Here is a 20,265-nt window from a genome sequence, read left to right as displayed (position 1 = left end):
ACAGGAGCAGAACAACACTGTGTTTGAATTTCTAGTAGTACAACGGGTGTAAATTCATTCCATGTCAAGATGCATCCACACTTTGATAATAGACAGATTTTGAAATTATATATTTTTTTTTTTAACTAGGAGCAGGGAATGTGTTTCAGTGAACTCCTTGGATAGGTCTCAAAGTACTGTTTTATTTCAACTTTAATACTTTATCACTTAAATAACACACCCTTCAGGCAAATATTTTTCCACATAAACCTTCTTGGAAGAATGAAGATTTAGTTCACTTTTCAGAAAACCACAGAACATTTTACAAGATGAACCCTACTACCACTTACACCCCATTACCTCTAACAGGGGATTAAAATATCCCAGATAACAGGTCTGCAAGAACATGGTAACAAAAAGGAAAGGGGGGGAAAAAAGGCAAAATGGAAAGGGAAAAAGAAATCCCACAGGGTTCCTGAACCCAAGTCCTTCTTGGCAAAAGTACAGGTGTTCCCATCTTGTGGTATAGTTATAGAGAGCTGACTACTATGGAAAAAGTCTAGCAGTCCAGGAATGGAAAGCAAGCAGTTTCTTTCTTGTTTGTTTCCTTATACTGAAAAAAATTACTTCTCACCTGCATGGTAGTATTGATAGAATTATTACTTTCTGCCTGGAGCTGTGGTTTTTCTTCATAATTTGGCCACTGACTCTGAGCAGGACCCATTCGATCCTGGGACTTTGAAGCTGGGAACGTGAAATATTCTCTAGTATAGGTCTGTGTTGGAATAGGGTAAGCTTCAGGTCGTGGTGGCAGAATCTGCTCCTGAAAAAGGCAGAAAAATAGTAAGGCAAAATTCACATAGATCTGTATGGAAGTTTGTTCAAAACATGAATTTTCCAAATATTTTCTTTTGGCTCCTAAGAGCATTACTCATCTGGGACAGGAGATAGAGAGGTTGCCTAGTATCAAATATAAGTGTGGCTATGACTCATGTTTTTATGGTCTCAAAGTGAGTATACAGTATTGTACGAACCTAAGAAATCACAAGGACAGCTTCATGAACAAAATTTAATGAAATCATTGAAAACTGTCTCAACCTTCCATTAGCTGTAATAAGCAAAACCCCACCCAGTCACAAGTGCCAGCACTGTGGTCGAACAGTTCAGTACGACACTGGTTTAACTCAAGCACACTGACACTATTGATAGATAAAGAAAGTTTAATAGCCAGCATTTTGCTTGCCACTTCTGACCTCTGTACAAAGATTTCCAGTAGAGACTGAGGTTATTTTGGTGGTAGTTCCAGATGCATAAGCATTCTTTCCCCCAGGGCTTGGAGGCTGATCTGTTGGAAAGTTAAAGGAAGCATTTACATGACTGTTAATAATAATTTACAGAATTTAATAAAGACTTAATAAAGTAACAGTATTCATAAAATAACTACGATTTTGTCTGTAGGTAGTTCTAGCGAGAGGCTTGCTCCAAATGTTACCACTACACTGGTATTTTAAACTTAATCCATTTTTAAAAACAATCACCCCTTTTGAATACAACATCCTCTAAAACTACTGGAGGAGGCATCTCTCCCAGAAGAAGGGTAATTTTTCTTACTTGCTACATTGGGACTGGAACGATGATCAGCTCTGTTCTTCATCAATCTGTCATCCCCTGGCAGCTTCTTTGGTTCACTGTACTCCGTCCATGGCAGCTGAGGACTCTCAGGTGATCCATTTTGCGTGGAGTTGTTATACAGCTCAAAACCTTCACTCTTTGGTCGGGGTTTACCTGAGCCACGGCGGTCAGAAACTGTAACAGTTGGATATGTAGTTTCTTCTTTTCACTTAACTACTGCCTAATGTATTTTTTTTTAAACTAGAGCTACCTTGAGCTTATATTTAAAAATTCAGTTCCCAGCAAAGCAAATGCTAGTTAAAAATCTTTATTTCTTCAAATATGGAATCTCAATCTTGTATCAAATATACTGAATTCCTTCAATCTGTATTCTTCAAAAGAACTTCTGACAACATATCCCAACAATTGAAAAAACTAAGTATGTTATACTGAAAGGTCTCTGGATGACTGAGGCATATGGCATCTGGGATGGTGTTGTGAGGTGTGATAATAAGGATTTATTCTTTTAACCCGTTCTTTCCTATACTGTGGTACTACCCTGTATGTAGACAATGTCTTCACTGATAAAATTATTTCCTTTACAACATTATTTTATATTGGAGTTTAATAGGTAATTTGTTAAAACATTGGAGAAGCATCCAAGAACTTCTTATGATCAGACAGTCAAACTTAAGGAGATATATTTCAACATTTCTAGTTTTAAAAAATCACTGGCAAAATACATTCCAGGGCTTCTGTTTACATTTATTTCTCTCCTACTAGTTACACTGCATTCTGTGGTTACAAGGAAGACATGTTCTGAGAGGAGAGAAGCTCTTACGAAAGGGATAAAAAATGCCATTAAGTTTAATGCCCTTTCTATTCATTATATTCCATTTGTCAAAATAAAAATTAATTTAAATCAGAACTTTGTTTAAATGCATAATTAAGTTCTGAAAAGTGCATATGCAAAGGATTGATTAATTACTAGACTAGGAAAATTTCAAGCAGTATTTAAAACCAAATGAATTTCTGCTAAGAAAGGAAATGTCTTTTTTTCTGTGCAATTATATTTCTTTTCTGATTTAACATTGTAATAATACTTGGTAAGATATTGCAAATTATTGTATTTTCTACATTCTTATAAATGCAGAAAGCAGACTTACAAAGCTGTTATCAATATCAATATTAGTATCTTTACCTCTTTGCATCATTGGGGATGGCTGATTAAGCAGGGTTGCCAGACCATGGTAAATTGCTCCTTGTTTTGCTACTTCTAGTGTTACTACAGACCCTGTCCTAGTCATAAGTTCTGCTGCCCTGCAAAAAAAGGCAAACCAAATAAAGAAAATTAAAGTAGGCACTGTATTTCTTAGTTACCCTTATTATCAGTAATCTGTTGCTTGATAAAGCACTCTTTTTCAGATTAATACTTAAAATCACTTTGAAAAAAATTACAAGATAATGACAAGATAGGTTTATGCACCCAGACAATACCTACTGGCAAGTACTATTTATTCCCAGATTCTGCTTCAAAGGTCAGAAGCCAAAATATTTAAAGTTAGAGCTACAGAAACTGTTCAAAACCAAAATCCAAACGTATAATATCATCTCTTCCATACAGAGAACCAGCATCATATGAAAAGAAGAGAAAAATAGTACACAAAGAGTCAACTTGGTTATCCACAGTTAACCACTTGGTTATCAACCTTAGTTGAACTAAGGTTATCCAGTCAATTATGAAACTCCAAGACAAAGCCTAAAGTGTAAAAAACCATGAGCTTTGGTATGTTATTAAGCTAACATTTTCTTCATATAACAATAACCAAGGGAAGCATTCCATACCTCTCCTGGGATAGGCCCACCAAACTTCGACCATCCACACTAAGCAACTGATCCCCTGCAGCCAGACGACCATCCTAAATACATGTGCAAGAGAAGAAAATTCATACACCAACGCTAACATGATCTCCATTAAAACAATCATTCACACAAACTAGTAAATAAAGGATTTTAAAGCATTTCCAAAGACTCTTTCTACTTTTGAAATTGATGATTAAGAATATTACTAACCACATCTGCGGCACCTCCTTTCACTACAGACTTGACATATATTCCAAGTTTGTCTTGGCCAGCACCCTACAGAGAAAGAGGCATTAATTTAGTTAATTTATATTTGATCTCTTAAGCACGCCATCAACTTGCATCAAAATTTTACATGATTAAGTAAACCTCTACCTTCTCATTATTTTTATTTATTTTCAAACTGAAGAAAAATCAATTATACAGAGAAGAGTTACATTCAATTAAAGTAATATGAAAAATTTAATATTAGGCCTATTAAAACTGCAAATTTTGTTAGAAGCAAAGAATATTTGGTCTTAATGCAAGTTTGAATAAGAAAAAAATATGTTAACTAAAACTTATACTTTAGAAATTTGCTCTCGTTCCCTTCTAATAAGAAACACTTGCACTTTTACACATATATTATTTATACCTCTTTGCATTATGTTTTTAAAGAGAGCACTGTATCCCAGTGAAACAAGGTAAATTGCAGATTACATGAAAAAGAATAGAAATGTTTTTTATATTCATTAGGACTGTAAAGGAGCCAGGGTAAAGGAACAAAGAGTGCCTCTAGCTTTACATAAACAAGTAAAGCAGACGTAAGTATTTTAGAATTGACAGAGCCAATATTTAAGTCTACTGCAAAACCATGCAATTTTGTTCATAAAACATCTTTCTCAAAAGTGTTCTGCTACATTTTAAAAGGACTGTTAACAGTGAACTTACTGCAAGACAGATACCAACAGATACCAAATACAAGAATAAAAGCATCTATTCAAGCCATGCTGTTGTGTCATCCACATGCTCCAATGTACAAGACACCACACAAATCAGTCCAAATGTTAGTATAACAAACCTTTAAATTGTCTCTTATAATGCAAGACTATTACTTGTCATTTATCTACTACAGCAAACAGCGCTGTTTGACTCTGCAAGTCACTCAGGAGAGTGCTAAGCACATTTTCAACAGAGCACACACAATTGTAACATCATTTTTCTAATGTAAACCCCCAAGTTGCTTTGATATTGAATATATAGCTTCCGCCTTTTTTTCCCCTCCTCCTTTTCAAGTCTTTTCTTTTGGCAGCAAAAGCACGCATTGCTCCCATTGTAATAGTAAAGTAAAATAAGAATGAATTTGAAGATTATTCAAAGCTAGTGTTACACAGACATGGTTTTCTACACAAATGAAAGACCTATTTTCATTAAGTCCTAGGTTAATCCCAAATGTTTACACAAATGCCACAGAAAAATAACTCCTCCGAGACTCCTTCGAGTCTAACATTCTGCATGTCCAAATTTTTAATAATAATTGCTTAAGCCATACATATAGATAAAGGAAAAAATACAGATACTTTTTTTGTCTGGAAAGACTACAAAGACAATTCAAAGAATTAAGAGAAGAAACATTGCTAAAGAAACATTGCTGTCACTGCAGAATAAATTTAACTTTATACCAGAAAAACTGGCTAAAGTTATGGAAAACACAAGTTAGAAGACAGCTAGATAAATGCAATGGAAAATGCAATCATGCTTCATAAATCTCTTTCCCCCAAGCAACCAAGACGAACGTGAGGAAGGATGATCTAGCTGAACACCTAGACTTCCAAGATGGACATCACAAGATCTTTTAGCAGGAGTTCATTGAGACTTCAAAGTGGCACACAATAAGAAAGAACTTGTCCTTGTGTATTAACAACGGGTTCAATAATGGATCAAAAGTTGTTAGTTTTCACAGGGAACAGAAGTTTGCAGAGGAGCCCTAAATGAATGTGCTGTTTACCATGCTCGTATGTGTTCTAAAATAAAGGCAAACAATAATGTAACTAAATGTACCAAATGGAAGATTCATCAAGTAAGTCAAAACCAAGAGCAGGAGATGGATCACATGATGCTGACTACTGGAGCAGTGGTGGGGGGAAGATGTACTTCACTGGTTCAAATGTGAAGCAATGTTTCAACCTTCTAAGGTGCTGGTTCCCATCATGGCACCATTGGCAGAACCAGTTACCACCTTCCCTTGCTGGGAACTGAAAATTAAATTATAGCATTTATATGTCCCTTCCTCTGCCTACAGCCACTAAGTATACCTGAAGGCAAGCTCCTTGAATCCCAAAGGGCAAAAGAATCAACAGCAACTCACCCACCCACCCTTGCAGTTATAACCTCACGTATCACATCTACCATTGCAGGAACCAAACAACAGCTTTTCTTGGTGATCACACTGACCAAGAATAACCAGATTCCTCTGAAGCCACCTAGAACTGACAGCATTTTTATTCAGTCCTAACTTCAAAGGAGGCTAGCAAGAATCTCGCCCCCTTAGGTCCAGAGATTCAGACAAAGATCTGTCTCATACAAAGATTAGGTTAAAAACAAGCAAACCTTTGGAAGAGCACTGCCACTTAAAACAGCATACACATTAATCAGGTCACTTTGGTACTCATGTATTGCATCTGACACTATATTCATTCGTGTATATCACCTTTCTCATGTTTGATTATGACTCTTAGTGTACAATAAATGAAGTTGAAACCTTCTGTATAAGCTCATACGTTGCTTATATAGGTTTGCAGATAATGATGAAATAAACATTTTCAATTGCACAAATACCCGTAAGAGTGGTTTCTAAACTGACTTTATCTCCTGAAGTTTAGTCACTGTTTTCAGAGCCACCTTATACCAGGCTCAGAAATCTGAAAGCCAGAAGAACAAAGCAGAAACCATCATAGTCACTAAAAATCTAAAATGGCCACATTTAGAAAACTTTAGAATTCTGATTACTCCCTTACAAAATGACACTAGCAGAACCATTAGGTTCAGGGGATAACAAGAATCATCAGAAACACGAATACCTTTCTTGAGACAACCAACTAAGCAGACACATGGGCTCCTCAGCGCAGCAACAGTCAAGGAACTGAAGGCCAATGGGATTATGAGTTGCACTGACAGAATTATTTATCATCTCTCTAATCAGCCAGTAGAAAACACTTTCTTACTTCTCCTATCACATCTAGCATGTTTTAAATAGTAAAACACAAACTAAATGCAACAAACCTCCACCCTGTAAAACATTTTCCATAGGATTTCATAATTAAATTGGGAAACAGCCAGGAACAACACTGCTGAAAGATGCCAAAGTGTAAACAGAATCCAAGATTCTCAGTAGGGTTCTTTGAGGCTTTAGAGAAAAAACCAACCAACCAAACAACATAAACCCCCCCCAAAGTGATACAATGCACTCTGGAATTACAGAAAGCTAGAAACCAGGATGAACCATAGAGTAGTTTGGGCTGAAAAAAAAAACTTAAAGACCATCTAGCTCCAACCCCCTTTGCACAGATAAGGACACCTTCCACTAGACTGCATTACTCAGAACCCTTGAACACTTCCACGGATGGGGCATCCACCACTTAGCTGAGTAAGCAGATCCAATACCTCACCACCCTCATAGTAAAAAACTTCTTTTGACTATCTAATCTAAACTTATTTTTTCGGTTTAAAGCCATTCCCCCTTGTCTTGCCCTTCTAACAAGTCCCTCTGCAGCTAGCTGGTTGGCCCCTTTTAGGTATTGGAAGGCCACAATTAGGTTACTCTGGGGCTTACTCTTCTGGCTGAACAATCCTAATTCTCCCAGCCTTTCCTCACAGGAGAGAAAGATCTTACACTTGTTTTTGTTATGTTCTTTGCCTAAAGGCACCACAGCTGGAAGATACTGTATCAGTCGGATTTTTGCTCTAAGGGTGCCTATACTCTAACCCTGACAATAATTCTTCATTATGATTTAAAGAAGCTGACATTTTACTCCTCATTGCTTCTTTTCAAATGTTTTTATCATGTCTATAGTCTGTCAATCTCTTTCCTGTTTTTTTTAAAGGAAGTTATGAGCAGATGCATTAGCTCCAAGTCATCTCACTTAAATACAAAACGAATGCATTTCGAAAACATAAAAATTATTTTAAAATAAATCTCGGTTCAGATTATGTTAAAAAAAAAATCTTTATGAGTTACCACATCTACTCATGTTTTATTACATGAACAGTGAGCTTCTCCTCTAATTCACGTGTAATTAAACATGTTTCTAATGATACACATGTGCTTTCACAAACTTGGGAAGACTTCTTTCTAAATACCCTTAAAATCAACTCATCACCTTCCCTTCAACTTTTACTCTAAGTTTGACAGTAATTTGAATCCAAATTCCTAATTTCTGTTGAAATAGACTTGATTTTGCTTTGGTTCTACTTTCCAGAAGGCTGCATTAGAAGGAAATATACAATTATTAGAAACACAAAAAGGCTCCTAATATGTAGTCACCCATACTAAACTCTAAAGTGAATAAAATTCTCATACACATCACATGGGTTTTCCTGTTTTCATTTACTGACTTTACAATAAAACATTTCTTTGTGAACTACTTATTACACTACTTTTCTTTTAAAGGAATGTGAAGGTCAACATAATTAAAACTATTCCCCCACAAGTAAAACAGAGCAATAAAATGTGTGTATCAGTAACAAAAATACGATAAACGTTCTTTTCACTTCATTTTCTCTGATCCTTAATACCAGAAGCATGTGTATCCATATGGCTTTTAGTCCAAACAGAAGAACACAACTGTAAAGGAGTCTGATGACTGTGGAAAGCAAGAATGCAGTAAGCATAAAGAGATGGATTATTACCTTTCCTCGAGATCTACATACTGAAACCTACGGCATATTTTCTCAAATATACATAACCAAATACAAATCTTGAAAACCTTAAGTATTTTTCAAAAAATAATGTAAGATATTCTATATTTTTAAAAGCCTCTCTAGAGCTACTAATCTACCCATTTTCTTTCACATTTGATGCAACTTTTTCCTGCAATCTTTGCAGAAAGTAGAAGATACCCTTTGGAGGAAAAAATTTGGGAAATCCTCCCCTTTAAGTAATAATTTAAGGAAAAACCCAACTAAGGTACTATTGCTGGTTCAGTTCACCTGGGTGACAATGTTCCTGAACTGAACTGATTATAACACTACTCTGAAGACCTCTAAATGGTTATCTACTTTTACAATACATACCCAAAACAGAATCCTGGGGGGGAAAAGTTCTATAAGGAAGATATTAGTTGAACGGAATTCAACAAATAGTGAACTAGAGACTGAAGAAGGGAACACTTTAAATACCTGAAGAAAGTTTTTAAAAATGCTGATACCTGAAGTATATTCAGACCTAAGCTTCAACACAAGAAACACCTCCATTCTGTGTTTTTACAATCCAGTTAAATAATCAGTATACAAAAACCTTTATGCACAAATAAAGTGCACAAAGCAGAGAGAACTAGTTTGGATGCCAGCAGTAAAGCACTACGCACACATTTCAGGATTTTAAAAATACTCCAATAATGAGTTAATCACAGTGACAGTAGTAGTGCACTTGTACAGTGTCAGGAAAAAACCCACCTGTCTGCTCCCATGCTGTCTCACACTTGGAGCTGTGCAGGCACTACTGTGTTGTGGCAGGTCCCATGACAGACCTGGCTGTAGGTTCAGCTGATCCCCGTCTCCAGCTCCCCTCCTCCCAAATACAAGCTTTGTTTTCAACTTAATCAGCTTCCCTAAATTGTTTACAGCACAGCATGGCTGTTCATAACAGTGCAGGAAAGGAGGTTGCCAGGAGGGGCCTGGATCATTAAGGGAAGTTGATTCCATTATTTGGTGAAAAATTTTATTTTCAACCCAACAACTTAAACCATTTGAAATTCCTAAATCCTGCTACAGCTCACCTATTGACTTTTCAAGCAGCTCTGTGTAATGTTTGCAAAACAACTGTATTCTAGTGGGAGCTGAGCCCCAGAACAATTGCAAAACAAACACCCACATATATGCAGGTTCCCACACAGAGAATCAAACTACACAGTGGAAAACATCTTCATTTTAAGCTTTTGAACGCCTGCATGGGAAATGCACTGAAAAGATACTTCCCAATTTTGTCAAGTCCCACCCATTCCTCTTCTAAATGTAAAAGAAAAATCCTAACTTTAGCAAGGGATGGAGATGAATGACACACGTAGAACTGATGAAAGTACATCTTGTTAAAAAACATATTGCACTTTTACTCATGTAGTTGCACAATGAGATAAAAATATTGTGTTCCTGCCCCCTCTTTTTTTACAGAAAGCTTTATTAAGTCTCTGAGGCAAAACACAAAAAGATTCTAGAAAATAATCTCCATGCTTGGGCTTATTCATCTTTAGGATGCACAAAGCAAACACAGAGGGGAAACTGAGGCAAGCTATTAGATCCAGTACCCAAGATGACGATTTGCATGAGATGCAATACCTGCATAAAGATTTTCTAATCATCTCACACTTACCTTAAGAAGTAATTAAACGTTTTAAAACAACATCAAGTTGAAAGATGTTAACACATTGCACTTGCAAGATTGTCACGCACTTGGAGTTTAGTCAGACTATGAGAATAATTAATCCTAGATTTGCTTTGTTTTACAGGTTGGAATTCTGTGACAAAGGACAACTTTTCCATTTTAAAAGCTTCTCTAACCCTATTTGGGAGGTAAAAATAAACACAGGACACTTCTGCATACTGAAGTCTTTTTAGAATGGTAACTTGGGTCTTTATTCTAAACCTGAATGAAGAAAAGAATGTATGGGAAAATGTTTAAGTGACCAAACTACCTTGTAAAAACAAGGAGTCCTCCCTTACTGAGAGCTAGAATAAAAGGAGCTGCAAGTCAAGAGGATAAATGAAAAACTGAGGTATGAAACACTATCAGTAAATCCAGAGATTAAAACGTACCAGGAGTTCTACTTTCATTCAATCTACCTTTATTTCATCTGTGTGGCCCCATTACGGTTTGACAATATTTAAAGTGGGACTGAAGGAAGACAGGGAAGGTTTTAGAAAAGAGGAGTAGATTTATTTTTGACAAGGCAGGCTAGTTGGAAATCGTTTTTATCACAGAAAAAAAATATGTTTAGAAAAATCTTACAAGATGGGAGTCTAATGTTACAGCAATGCTAAACAAAGATTTCATACCTGTTGTCCAAAAGGGTATTTGCCCCCTTGAAGCCTGCTACAATTTTTTGCTTAAGTACAAAAATTCTGTCATGTTAAAGAAGCCAAAGGACCAAGCTGGATAATGGAATCTAACCTCAGTTTTTGAGGTAGGCTAACAAGAAACATCACATCACTTACAATACTTTTATAATACTTTTCCATCACATAATAATATATCAGTACACAGTAGCCCATAATTCTTTGCACAATTAGTATTATTTTGCAAGCCCCTCCTTGCTCTAAAATGATTGTGCCTAAAATATTGCATTTGCTTAAAAATATCACTGTGAAAACCATAGAAATAAAAGAGGCAGCATTAAAAAACACGGACCAAAACAAACTATCACAGCTACTTCTACAGAGTATTCAGACCAATGAAGAAAAGAACAAGATAAACTACAGTGATCTAAAAAAAGAAATTGCTACTCCTACATCAGGGATGTAAAACTGAGGATGTACAAAAGTACCACAGTAATAAATTAATAAATATGACAGATTTTTAATGAGAGTAGTTAATGAGAACAGATTTTATTGCTAGTGTTGTCACAAGATTAATTTTATAAAACTTCCTTGTCAGTAACAAACACAGGAAACTCTGGCTCACGTACATTCCACTTGCCATAAAATCAGAACACACCATATAGTGCAACTGTAGAGAAAAGTCACAGTTTGAGTAACAGGAATATCCGACAGACTTAATGGCAGCACCACAGCTATCCATAACAGCTGGTGAGTCACCATAGAAGCATTAAAAGCAAGCAGAAGAAATTCTGTTTGCTCCTCCTTTCCATTTGGTATTTGCCAGGACAAGCAGCCGTAAAGGCATGGTGAAAACAACAGCCAGCTCCTTCTAGTGAGAGTCAACATGCAGCTTCATTCCCAGGTGAGCCACCCATGCTGTGACATGCTCATGGGGACCTGCCACCAGCACAATGATGGCTTGGAGGTGCTGAGACACCACACAGCCCCATCAGTATCCCAGCCTAAAGAATAAAGAGGGAGTGAAGGTCCATCTGTTGACCAGGTGCTAACCTCTTTAACAGCTGAACTACTCCCATCTGCTCACATCATACCCCACCCAACATAGGTGGAACACAAGCCAGCTGTACTTTCTGTGAGGTTAGCAATATTCTTGCAGTTTTAGGAGACCTGTAAAATGACCTGGGTATTTCAATACCTATAGTGACAACTAGAAATACAAAAACTATTATAAAAACACTTTTACAGTTGTTAAAAATAACAGTAGAATTATATTTAGTAATTAAGGAAAAACTATGCATCTGCAGAGCAGATCTGCAGTACAGCACCTAACCAAACTGGTGCTGCTCCAGACAATTAACAGGAAGGTCTTGTCCTTACTTGTTCTGAAACCTCTTTTGCCCACACCCCTTGAGCTTCATATACTTTGTTTATTACTCCGATAAAACTGGAGCAATGAACAGCTTCCAGTGAAGACTGGAAAAATCATGCCTGGTTTAAAAAAATACCCTTCAATAACATTTCTTTTTAAATGTTAGAGGTATTAAAAGCTGACTTTCATTTCCATAAAATGTCAGTGTCTTCCTAATGATCTTTCAATATCGAAAAGTACATTTCTGTCAAATACATATATATTTAAATGATTTCACATAAATAGTAAAATGAAGAAATAGTCCTGATCTGAAACTATCTTCACTCTCCAATTATACTTTGAATCCACAAAAGTGTCATACAGTCACCAACCTTTTTATGTAATACTCCAATTTAAGTGGCTTCAGATACCAAGACTATATGTCAAAACACTCCAGTAGTTCACACAACCATAGATCTTTTAAAATAAGTAATTTTCAAGATTTTCTTGGATTTTTCCTATTTATGCAAACATTAAATAAGATTTTATTTTAACAATGTAGGTAGGACATATATGTGTGCACACATACACAAATGTACCTTACTAAAGGTATCTGGGATGTCTCATAATGCTTTACAGCCAACAGTTTTCCCAAGTTAATTAGGCTTCTGTGGTATTTTATAATAATTAAACAGTTTAATGCAGGATGAGTCAACTGCAAATAAAATGTGTTTAAAGAAAATAGCATAGAAATGTAGCTTACCAAGGCTGATACCAGCCATAAGGCCTGAAATCTTTTATCTGCCTACACTCAGTAGATTTGACTGATTTTTATCACGGCTAATTCCTGATTCCAGATTCTTAGGCTTACACAGAAGATCTCTGCAAGTTGCAATAAACATCCTTAAAAGCAAGTTTATGGAACAGAATCAAGTCTCTCTCTGACTGCCTTGGCAAGTAATTAGTCTAGAAGCAATTAAATTACCGAAGCTTGTAAGCATTTTAAAAAAATAACAGTTTACTGAACTATGCAGCAAATTTACAAATTCACTCTCTAGGAGGCAAAAGCAAAGGTTTTTGACCACCCAAAACCTCACATTCCATAAAGCTGTATGCATTCTTTAGGTTGCATCTGGATGAGTATATATTTTATCTCTTTTAGGGACCAAAGATACTAAGTCTAAGACTCACTGAACTACTTGCTGTGAGCCCCGAGTCAGGAGAAAGGTCAACTTTGGAGCTACTGATCCCACCTCTAGCAAGGGCAAACTTTTCTGGACTCAAAAATCAGAAAAACCTCAGTTTTTCAGAGAAAACTAAGGCCTGTGTTGCCTCAAGACCAATGCAGACACTTTGGAAATCTGTCATCATTAGAGAAAATACTTTTCAAATATAAATGAGGTGAACCAGCCTACTGTATCTAAAACTGATGTTAGTTGTGGCCACAGCTGCACTGAGTCATGTTGTACCCTGACTTAAAAAGAATTTTAAAACTGACCCATGCTCTACATACAACATACTTCTGCTTTCCCCTCTCATATACTCTTCCATGTCAGGAGCCAAAACCCAAATGTTTCTGGAGCGAGACAAACTACAGTCACAAGTGGGCAAAATATTTTCAATTAAACAAAACAAGCACTATAAATTCAAACTTCGGTGATAATCAACATTATTCAACAGGTAAAGAAACTAAGCATTTAACTGCTATGACCAATTCCACAGCAGCTTTAAATTGCACTGAGTGGGAAAAACAGATGAAAAGTCTTACTACTCAGAGAAAAAACAAGGTAGATTGGCAGCAGTACATCCAATATCTGAAATATCCAGCAACCTAGAAACTTTATGTGTGGTGGATCCAGATGCTCTACTTACCCCTAAGAAACCCCTAAGGGAGTAAAGAGAAAAGACTGAAGAGTTTTGTTGCTATTTTTAATGGAATTTGGGTTATGTGTTACTTTTTAATAAAAGAATGTTTGAAATCAAGATTGACTTGCACACAAAGCAAGCAAGTGAATATACTGCCCTGTTCTAAATCTGCTTCTCACTGGACAACCCAGGATGTTCTGAAGTGGACCTCATGAAATGGCATTAATAAATTATACTCTACTGTACTCTTGTGCATATGTAGTTGTTTGGGGATTTTAACAGTGTTCAGCATGGAAAGCAGGTACACTGACAGAAAGGGCTCTAGCATCTTCTGTGCTAAATGGAAATACATAAATTTACAACAGCATGATTTCTCTCACACTCCAAGAATGCAACTGGCCTAATACTTCATTCTAAGATTGGAATCAAGTATGCAACAGTTTCTAACTTATCTTACTGGACTCTTACTCTCGTGAAATGGGAAAAGTAGTAAGTAAATGCAAAAGGTTTCATACACAACATTTGTAGAAGACTAAAAAATTTTGGTCATTAGTCTTTCTTAACCTTTATGAAAAAAAGCAGTTGTCTTTTTTATTATAAATGTGAAAAAAAAGTCTTCTTTATTATTATAAATGCTGCAACTTAATATGATAGTCTACAAATGCATTAAAGGCCCTCTTAATTTTCAAAAAAAGAAATTAAATACATGAGCGTGTTTGATTCCACTTCTCTTATTTCAAAGGAAAAGCCTTTCATTGAGCTCAAGGAAAATATATTGTTCTAGAATATTTCACTAGAAAAGGGTTAACTTTTTAATGTACATTTGCTATAAATACTCCATGAGCACTGACACACTAAGGGCTACTCAGAGTTATATACAAATCTACATGTTGTAATGCAGGTTCTGTGATGCTCTTCCTTGGTAAGTTAATTTTCATCTTATGTTTCACCTTAATTATGTCTGAATTGGGCTTCACAGGCAAGACATGCTGGGCAATTTATTTGGGAAAAAATCCAACTCTGTATCTCTGCACTTCTTCAAAGAAATGGCACTTGCTTCTACAGCTAAGGATAAATTACAACCCAAAAAACCCAGAGCATTAACTTCCACATAATGCAGGCTCTGCCGTTTCAGATGGGTACAATGTAATCCAGGATCAGCTTGTACACTAACACATACTATTAAGCACCTAAATTCCTACGCCAACTGAGAGTATTACTCATAGAGCAAAAAGCAACACAGAACTTACTAAGTTCCAAAAGTCGTCTTCATTAATAAAAGTTTAAAAAAAAGAGAGAAGGAGCTGTATTAATATGTATCTAAACAGAATTTTCAGTTATTAGAATGTCAGAATTTAATGAAGCCTGGTACAGGAATTCTAGCTACAGTATACGTGCACTGCAATTTTAGCAGGCATGCTAAGGAGTGCCTGCATACAAGGAGAAAATGGCACGTGAATTTTAAAATTCACTTTCTTTCAGAAGGCCTAAAATACACGTCTAGGTCACCTATTTGCATTATCAATCTAAATACAAGCAAGTAAGATAAAACCCACTCCACTTAAGCAGAGCTGAGGTCTCAAAGCTACTGAGAAGAACAACCATGCTGTGATGCTGTAAGCTTCAGATTTACACAGCACACAAAAGCACTAACAAAATTTTGTACATCTACAGGACACCAAAATTTAAGCAAAGGCTCTGCTGGAAGTTAAGAATCAACAAAAACCAGGCAAATTGCTAACACACAGCTATTTATTTGTTAATGATGAAGACTTAACTAGCAACCTACATACTATTTTATTTCTGTAAGACTGAGAAATCTGTTCTGGAAATGAGAATTATATATTGTATTTTCCCTAAGGTCCTCCTAAGAAGCCTATTAAGGTAACAGCAGTAGTTTAGACCACTGCAGTGAATTAGTATTGAACACTAAAATAAAAAAGAACAAAACCAACAAAAAAACACCTCCACAAAACAATTTTAAATCTTATACTGAAACATTTCAATTAATTCATGCTGGGAGGAAAGGCCAGAAAATTTCCTTCAATACTTAGAAAACACAGTCACAGGAAGATTTCAAATACTGAGGTATCTGAAATTTTAAGACTTGAAACATATGTAAAAAGCTAACAAAGTGGAAAAAAAATCTTATCAACTGTCTGTATTTGCAAACACAGTTAGAGAGATGCACATTTGTATATTGTTACCAGTATAATTAACTGTAAGCATAATTTTCAATTTTGGGAAGAAAATAATTAAATGAATGTTTAAACCTGTTCCTTCTACATGAGTCTCCTATATTTGTAGAAAAAACCTATTTGTAGAAAAAAACTTCAGAAAAATTTTACATCAAAATTGATATTCCTGTAGTCTCAAACCCTCTATAAATTTAACACCTTGAACTGACTGCTAAATATAAAATGACAAACAGTGGTTTAGAAATTAAAGCAACTTAGAATCATTTAAGTTATCCTTAAGAAGAATCAAGGCTGCCAAATAATGCAAATTATTTATGAGTAAGCTGTTACACTTTTTTTTTTTAGAACCGTAAATCCGTTCCCTGGAGTACTTACTGCTGAACTGTCTACTCACGTTTAAAATGCTTCTATTAAAAAAGAAACACCTTATCACCTCTCATACTATTTCAGTAAGCACTACTTAATCTGACTACCTGTCAAAAAATCCTAGAAAATACTCTCTGATTCATGTGCCAGTGGAGCCATATACATATCTATTTTAAGGTCCTTGTATATATTTTAACGTAACATTTTCAGTTTATACTACTAAAAGATGACCGGACAAGAAGTAGAAGTGTGCCGTACTTTAGAGAACTAAATCACAGTACACTTATGAGTATAACAAGCATGCAAAGATTAATCAACAAAACTTGCTCTATCGTTCCTGCAGAACATGGGAATCCTTTCTTTTGTGCAGTAGTAACCTAAACAGAATTTAAATGCCTCTCCTCTGCAAACGTGTTGAGTAAGACACCCTAACTGCAACAAATTTGCATGTTCTGGTCTTTTCAGAAGGGTCTAGTGAGTATTAAAAATCTTACGCTGTTTGGGACATTGATTTTAATCATTCTACTAAGATTTTATAAGAAGAAAACAGACTTTTAGAGGAACCTGGATTAAAGCCAACTAATATGACAAGTAAACAGATCACAGGTCATGCTATTCATGCTCTGGCACAGTAAAACAGTAGTTATCATACCTGAAACTTTAAATATTAATAGTCACTTCCACCATTTCAGAAGTACGTATGAAGAACAAGCTAAAAAATTAGTTTTTTCTTTCTAGATTTTAGGAAGTTAGCTACTAACATCTGACTATATTTAACTGCATGCTGTATTACATAGTTGCTACATGAACAAATAACTACTGGCAGGTTTAAACAGGCAAGAGAGCAGGAAAAAGTACAGGGATAGTAAAACTTCAGAGAAAAACAGTCCCAACAGAAACCTGAACAGACTTACCATGGATTCTGTTCTTCCAACAACAGAAAACCACATTTTGATCTCCGGGACTACAGATCCTTGAAAGAAAAAAAACAATTCTCCACTTCTCTTCCAGCCCTCAATAGCAACCACCAGCTCTAGTCTGCTGGATTTTCCAAGATACCCATCAAGATAACTCCGAGCTCGATGCTATGACACAGTGTAGCATTTATCAACACCAGCTATAACCAATACAATATTCAGACTCTTACGTAATCAGTTATGCTCTGACTTCCATTTACTTTAGAGGCTTTATTAAACTCTGAAAACTGCTAGAAAAAACAAAAACGGAGCCCTTTTGTACTAAAGACAAAAAAACCTCCAAATTAAACAGGAAGTAATGTGCTGGCCCACAGATGGCTAAGAAGTCACATGTGAAAGCCCCCAAAAAAGTGATATATTTTTAAAATAAACTGCATGCACACGCAGCTTCCAAATCATCTGGATTTCATAAAAACTTAACCACAATGTGGTTGGGAGTCTGGCAGCTTTTAACATCAAAACATCTTTCAGGGTTAGAGCAACCAAAGTCTGCACACAACCTCAAAATGCAACACTGTTCCCTGTTCCCTATGCCCGACCACTCCTACCAACTATATTTCCATACACCTATTACAAAAGCTATTGCTAGTAAAGCTACAGAGTATTACTGTAAGAAAACCTGCAATATCTACCAAAGGGCAGAACAACAAGTTATTCTTTTGGATCATATATGAAGCTATACAGTTTAATTTTAAATAAAAATAAAAATTTGTTTAAAGCATTCAGTTTAAGAATTGCTGTTAGGTATTTTCCCAATTTATAAAAAAAAAAAAAACAAAACCCAAACAAGCACAACATGGTTTACACTGCTCTGGAAGCTAACAGCTGTTTCATAAGTAAACTTGTTTTCCCTGCTATGTTTGCATATAGCATATGCACTTACTACATGTTTGCTCAGAGAGGCTGTCCTGTCTCAAATAGCACCAAAGTGAGGTGAATTAGTATATGCACTGAATTTCTGCTCTCTCTGGAACTCCTTTAAAACTTCTAATTAAATAAAATATGAGTAACTGTGATTAGAAAGACGTAATGTACTTAAACATTTTACCTATCCTCCTAGGTGGGAGGAGGATCTAATACAGAGTGCCCTAGGGACCTAACACTTTCATATACTCCTTGACTCACCTCTTCGGGTTTTGTTTTGGTTTTAATTACATTAATGTACGCACGTTTGCAATCACCTAGGATCCCAAGGTGATACTTCTATCATAAGAATAAGCAAGTGCACGGCATTTCAATGCAAGTTCCATCCCTTCTCTGCTTGTACAGCCTTTGCTTCAACTTCAATCCTTATATTTTAATTGCACAAGAGAAGGTGTAACAACCACTTGATAATTAGGAACATTTGGTGCAAAGGTATTATGTAAGGCATGACTTCTAATTTCATCATTAGAAACTCTTAATTGGCACAGACTTTAAGCTAATGAAACCTGAAAACTAACAAAAACTCAAAAATATTTTAGATTACAAATTTTTTAGATGTTTCCTCAGAGATGAACACAGATTTACTAGGAAAGCACACATTTTTTTGCAATGAGTAGAAGGAAGAAAAGCAGTCCATTGGTATTATTTTTCTTTATGATCCCCTGAGAATCTGCCCATTTTGTCCACCTCCAGAATATCATCAAGTTGCATGTTAGCAAACTTCATCCAAAGCCTGTGACAAGTATGAGAAGCCCCGTAACATGTAACAAGAAAGGCAGGTCAGCACTGACATGCAAAGATATTCTCACAACATGTTACTGAAAGCAAGTATTTGGTCACATCACAGGAAAAGATCTGTTTTCCTAACAAAAGCTAAACAAATTCAAGGTTGTCCTTCACTGGTTGGAGCAGGGCCTGTTGACCAGCTGCATTTTCTACTGCTACAGCCCTTTCAAAACACTGTAGAAACCAATAGTTCAATAAACACAACTGGGTCAGCCATCAAACTGGGCTTCTGTGCAGGTCAGCAGCAACGAGGAATTTCTCAAAGTATGAGCTTTCATTTCTTCAACTTTATGAGCACTTAATGGCCAACCTTTTACTATTAGAAAGTTTAGAAAAATCTGAATCTATTCTCATACTTGTTTCTCTCTTTCATTTCAGGTATTCCATCCAATTAATGTTTAGAGAATTTTAACAAATAGTCTATTGGACTTCTTCCTACATTTTCGAAGTTAAAACTGAGAATTTTAACTTTTATGCTGCTAAAAGATATACTACAGGAGACATGTAGAAAAAAATGGTAGCAAATATCAACAATATAAGGAATAGAAAGAAAAAATGCACCAATCCTTCTTCAGTCACACTCACTCAATTCTCTAAGACCATATTGAGAAAATTAACGCTTGTATTCTTTGTATTCTTCTTTACTCTTTCTTTAAATGAAGCCTATTACAGGAAAAACACGCTGATAATTACTCACAGTAAGGAACTTTGAACCTCCTGAAAACAATCCTACTTAACTACTACAGCAAATTATTTCAAACAGAGCATAGGATCACTTCTATGAAATGAACATTCTGATGACTTCATGTTAAGCAGAAGTTTCTACTGTACATACACCAAAAAACTAAAACAATCTGTTTCTTGCTTATTTCCGACCAAGATTTAAAACATAACTGTTTTCATATCAGAGTTCCAGTATTAGGGCAGCATACAGCAGTAAGATGAAATATGACTTCCTGAACTAGTCTTTCTACAGCTGTGCAAATGAAAATGAAAACTCTTCTTTCCATGATTGATCATGACAAAGAAATCAAGAAATGTATTAAATGACTTGAAAAAAACTTTCAGATCAAGCTTACAGTAGCAGTGTTACACA

General features: G+C 35.8%; 1 protein-coding gene across 24 annotated transcripts in view; it reads right to left on the bottom strand.

The window, feature by feature from the left end:
* The window catches only part of AFDN (afadin, adherens junction formation factor), a 115,937-nt gene that overhangs the window by 19,055 nt on the left and 76,617 nt on the right, over window positions 1-20,265 (bottom strand). For 22 of the 24 annotated variants that reach the window (XM_088161429.1, XM_088161451.1, XM_088161432.1 and 19 more), the window contains 6 exons: window positions 3,664-3,729; window positions 3,436-3,509; window positions 2,792-2,910; window positions 1,591-1,785; window positions 1,233-1,324; window positions 614-802 (listed from right to left, as the gene is read on the bottom strand). In XM_088161429.1, coding sequence (XP_088017555.1) covers window positions 614-802; window positions 1,233-1,324; window positions 1,591-1,785; window positions 2,792-2,910; window positions 3,436-3,509; window positions 3,664-3,729 — 735 coding nt within the window. The remainder of the gene's footprint in view (window positions 1-613; window positions 803-1,232; window positions 1,325-1,590; window positions 1,786-2,791; window positions 2,911-3,435; window positions 3,510-3,663; window positions 3,730-20,265) is intronic. The other 2 variants (XM_088161434.1, XM_088161436.1) reach the window with 1 other exon arrangement.

Source organism: Sturnus vulgaris, chromosome 3 (genome assembly GCF_052056855.1).
Source record: "Sturnus vulgaris isolate bStuVul1 chromosome 3, bStuVul1.hap1, whole genome shotgun sequence".
Classification (NCBI taxonomy): domain Eukaryota; kingdom Metazoa; phylum Chordata; class Aves; order Passeriformes; family Sturnidae; genus Sturnus; species Sturnus vulgaris.
This window is presented reverse-complemented; position numbering and strand designations above follow the sequence as displayed.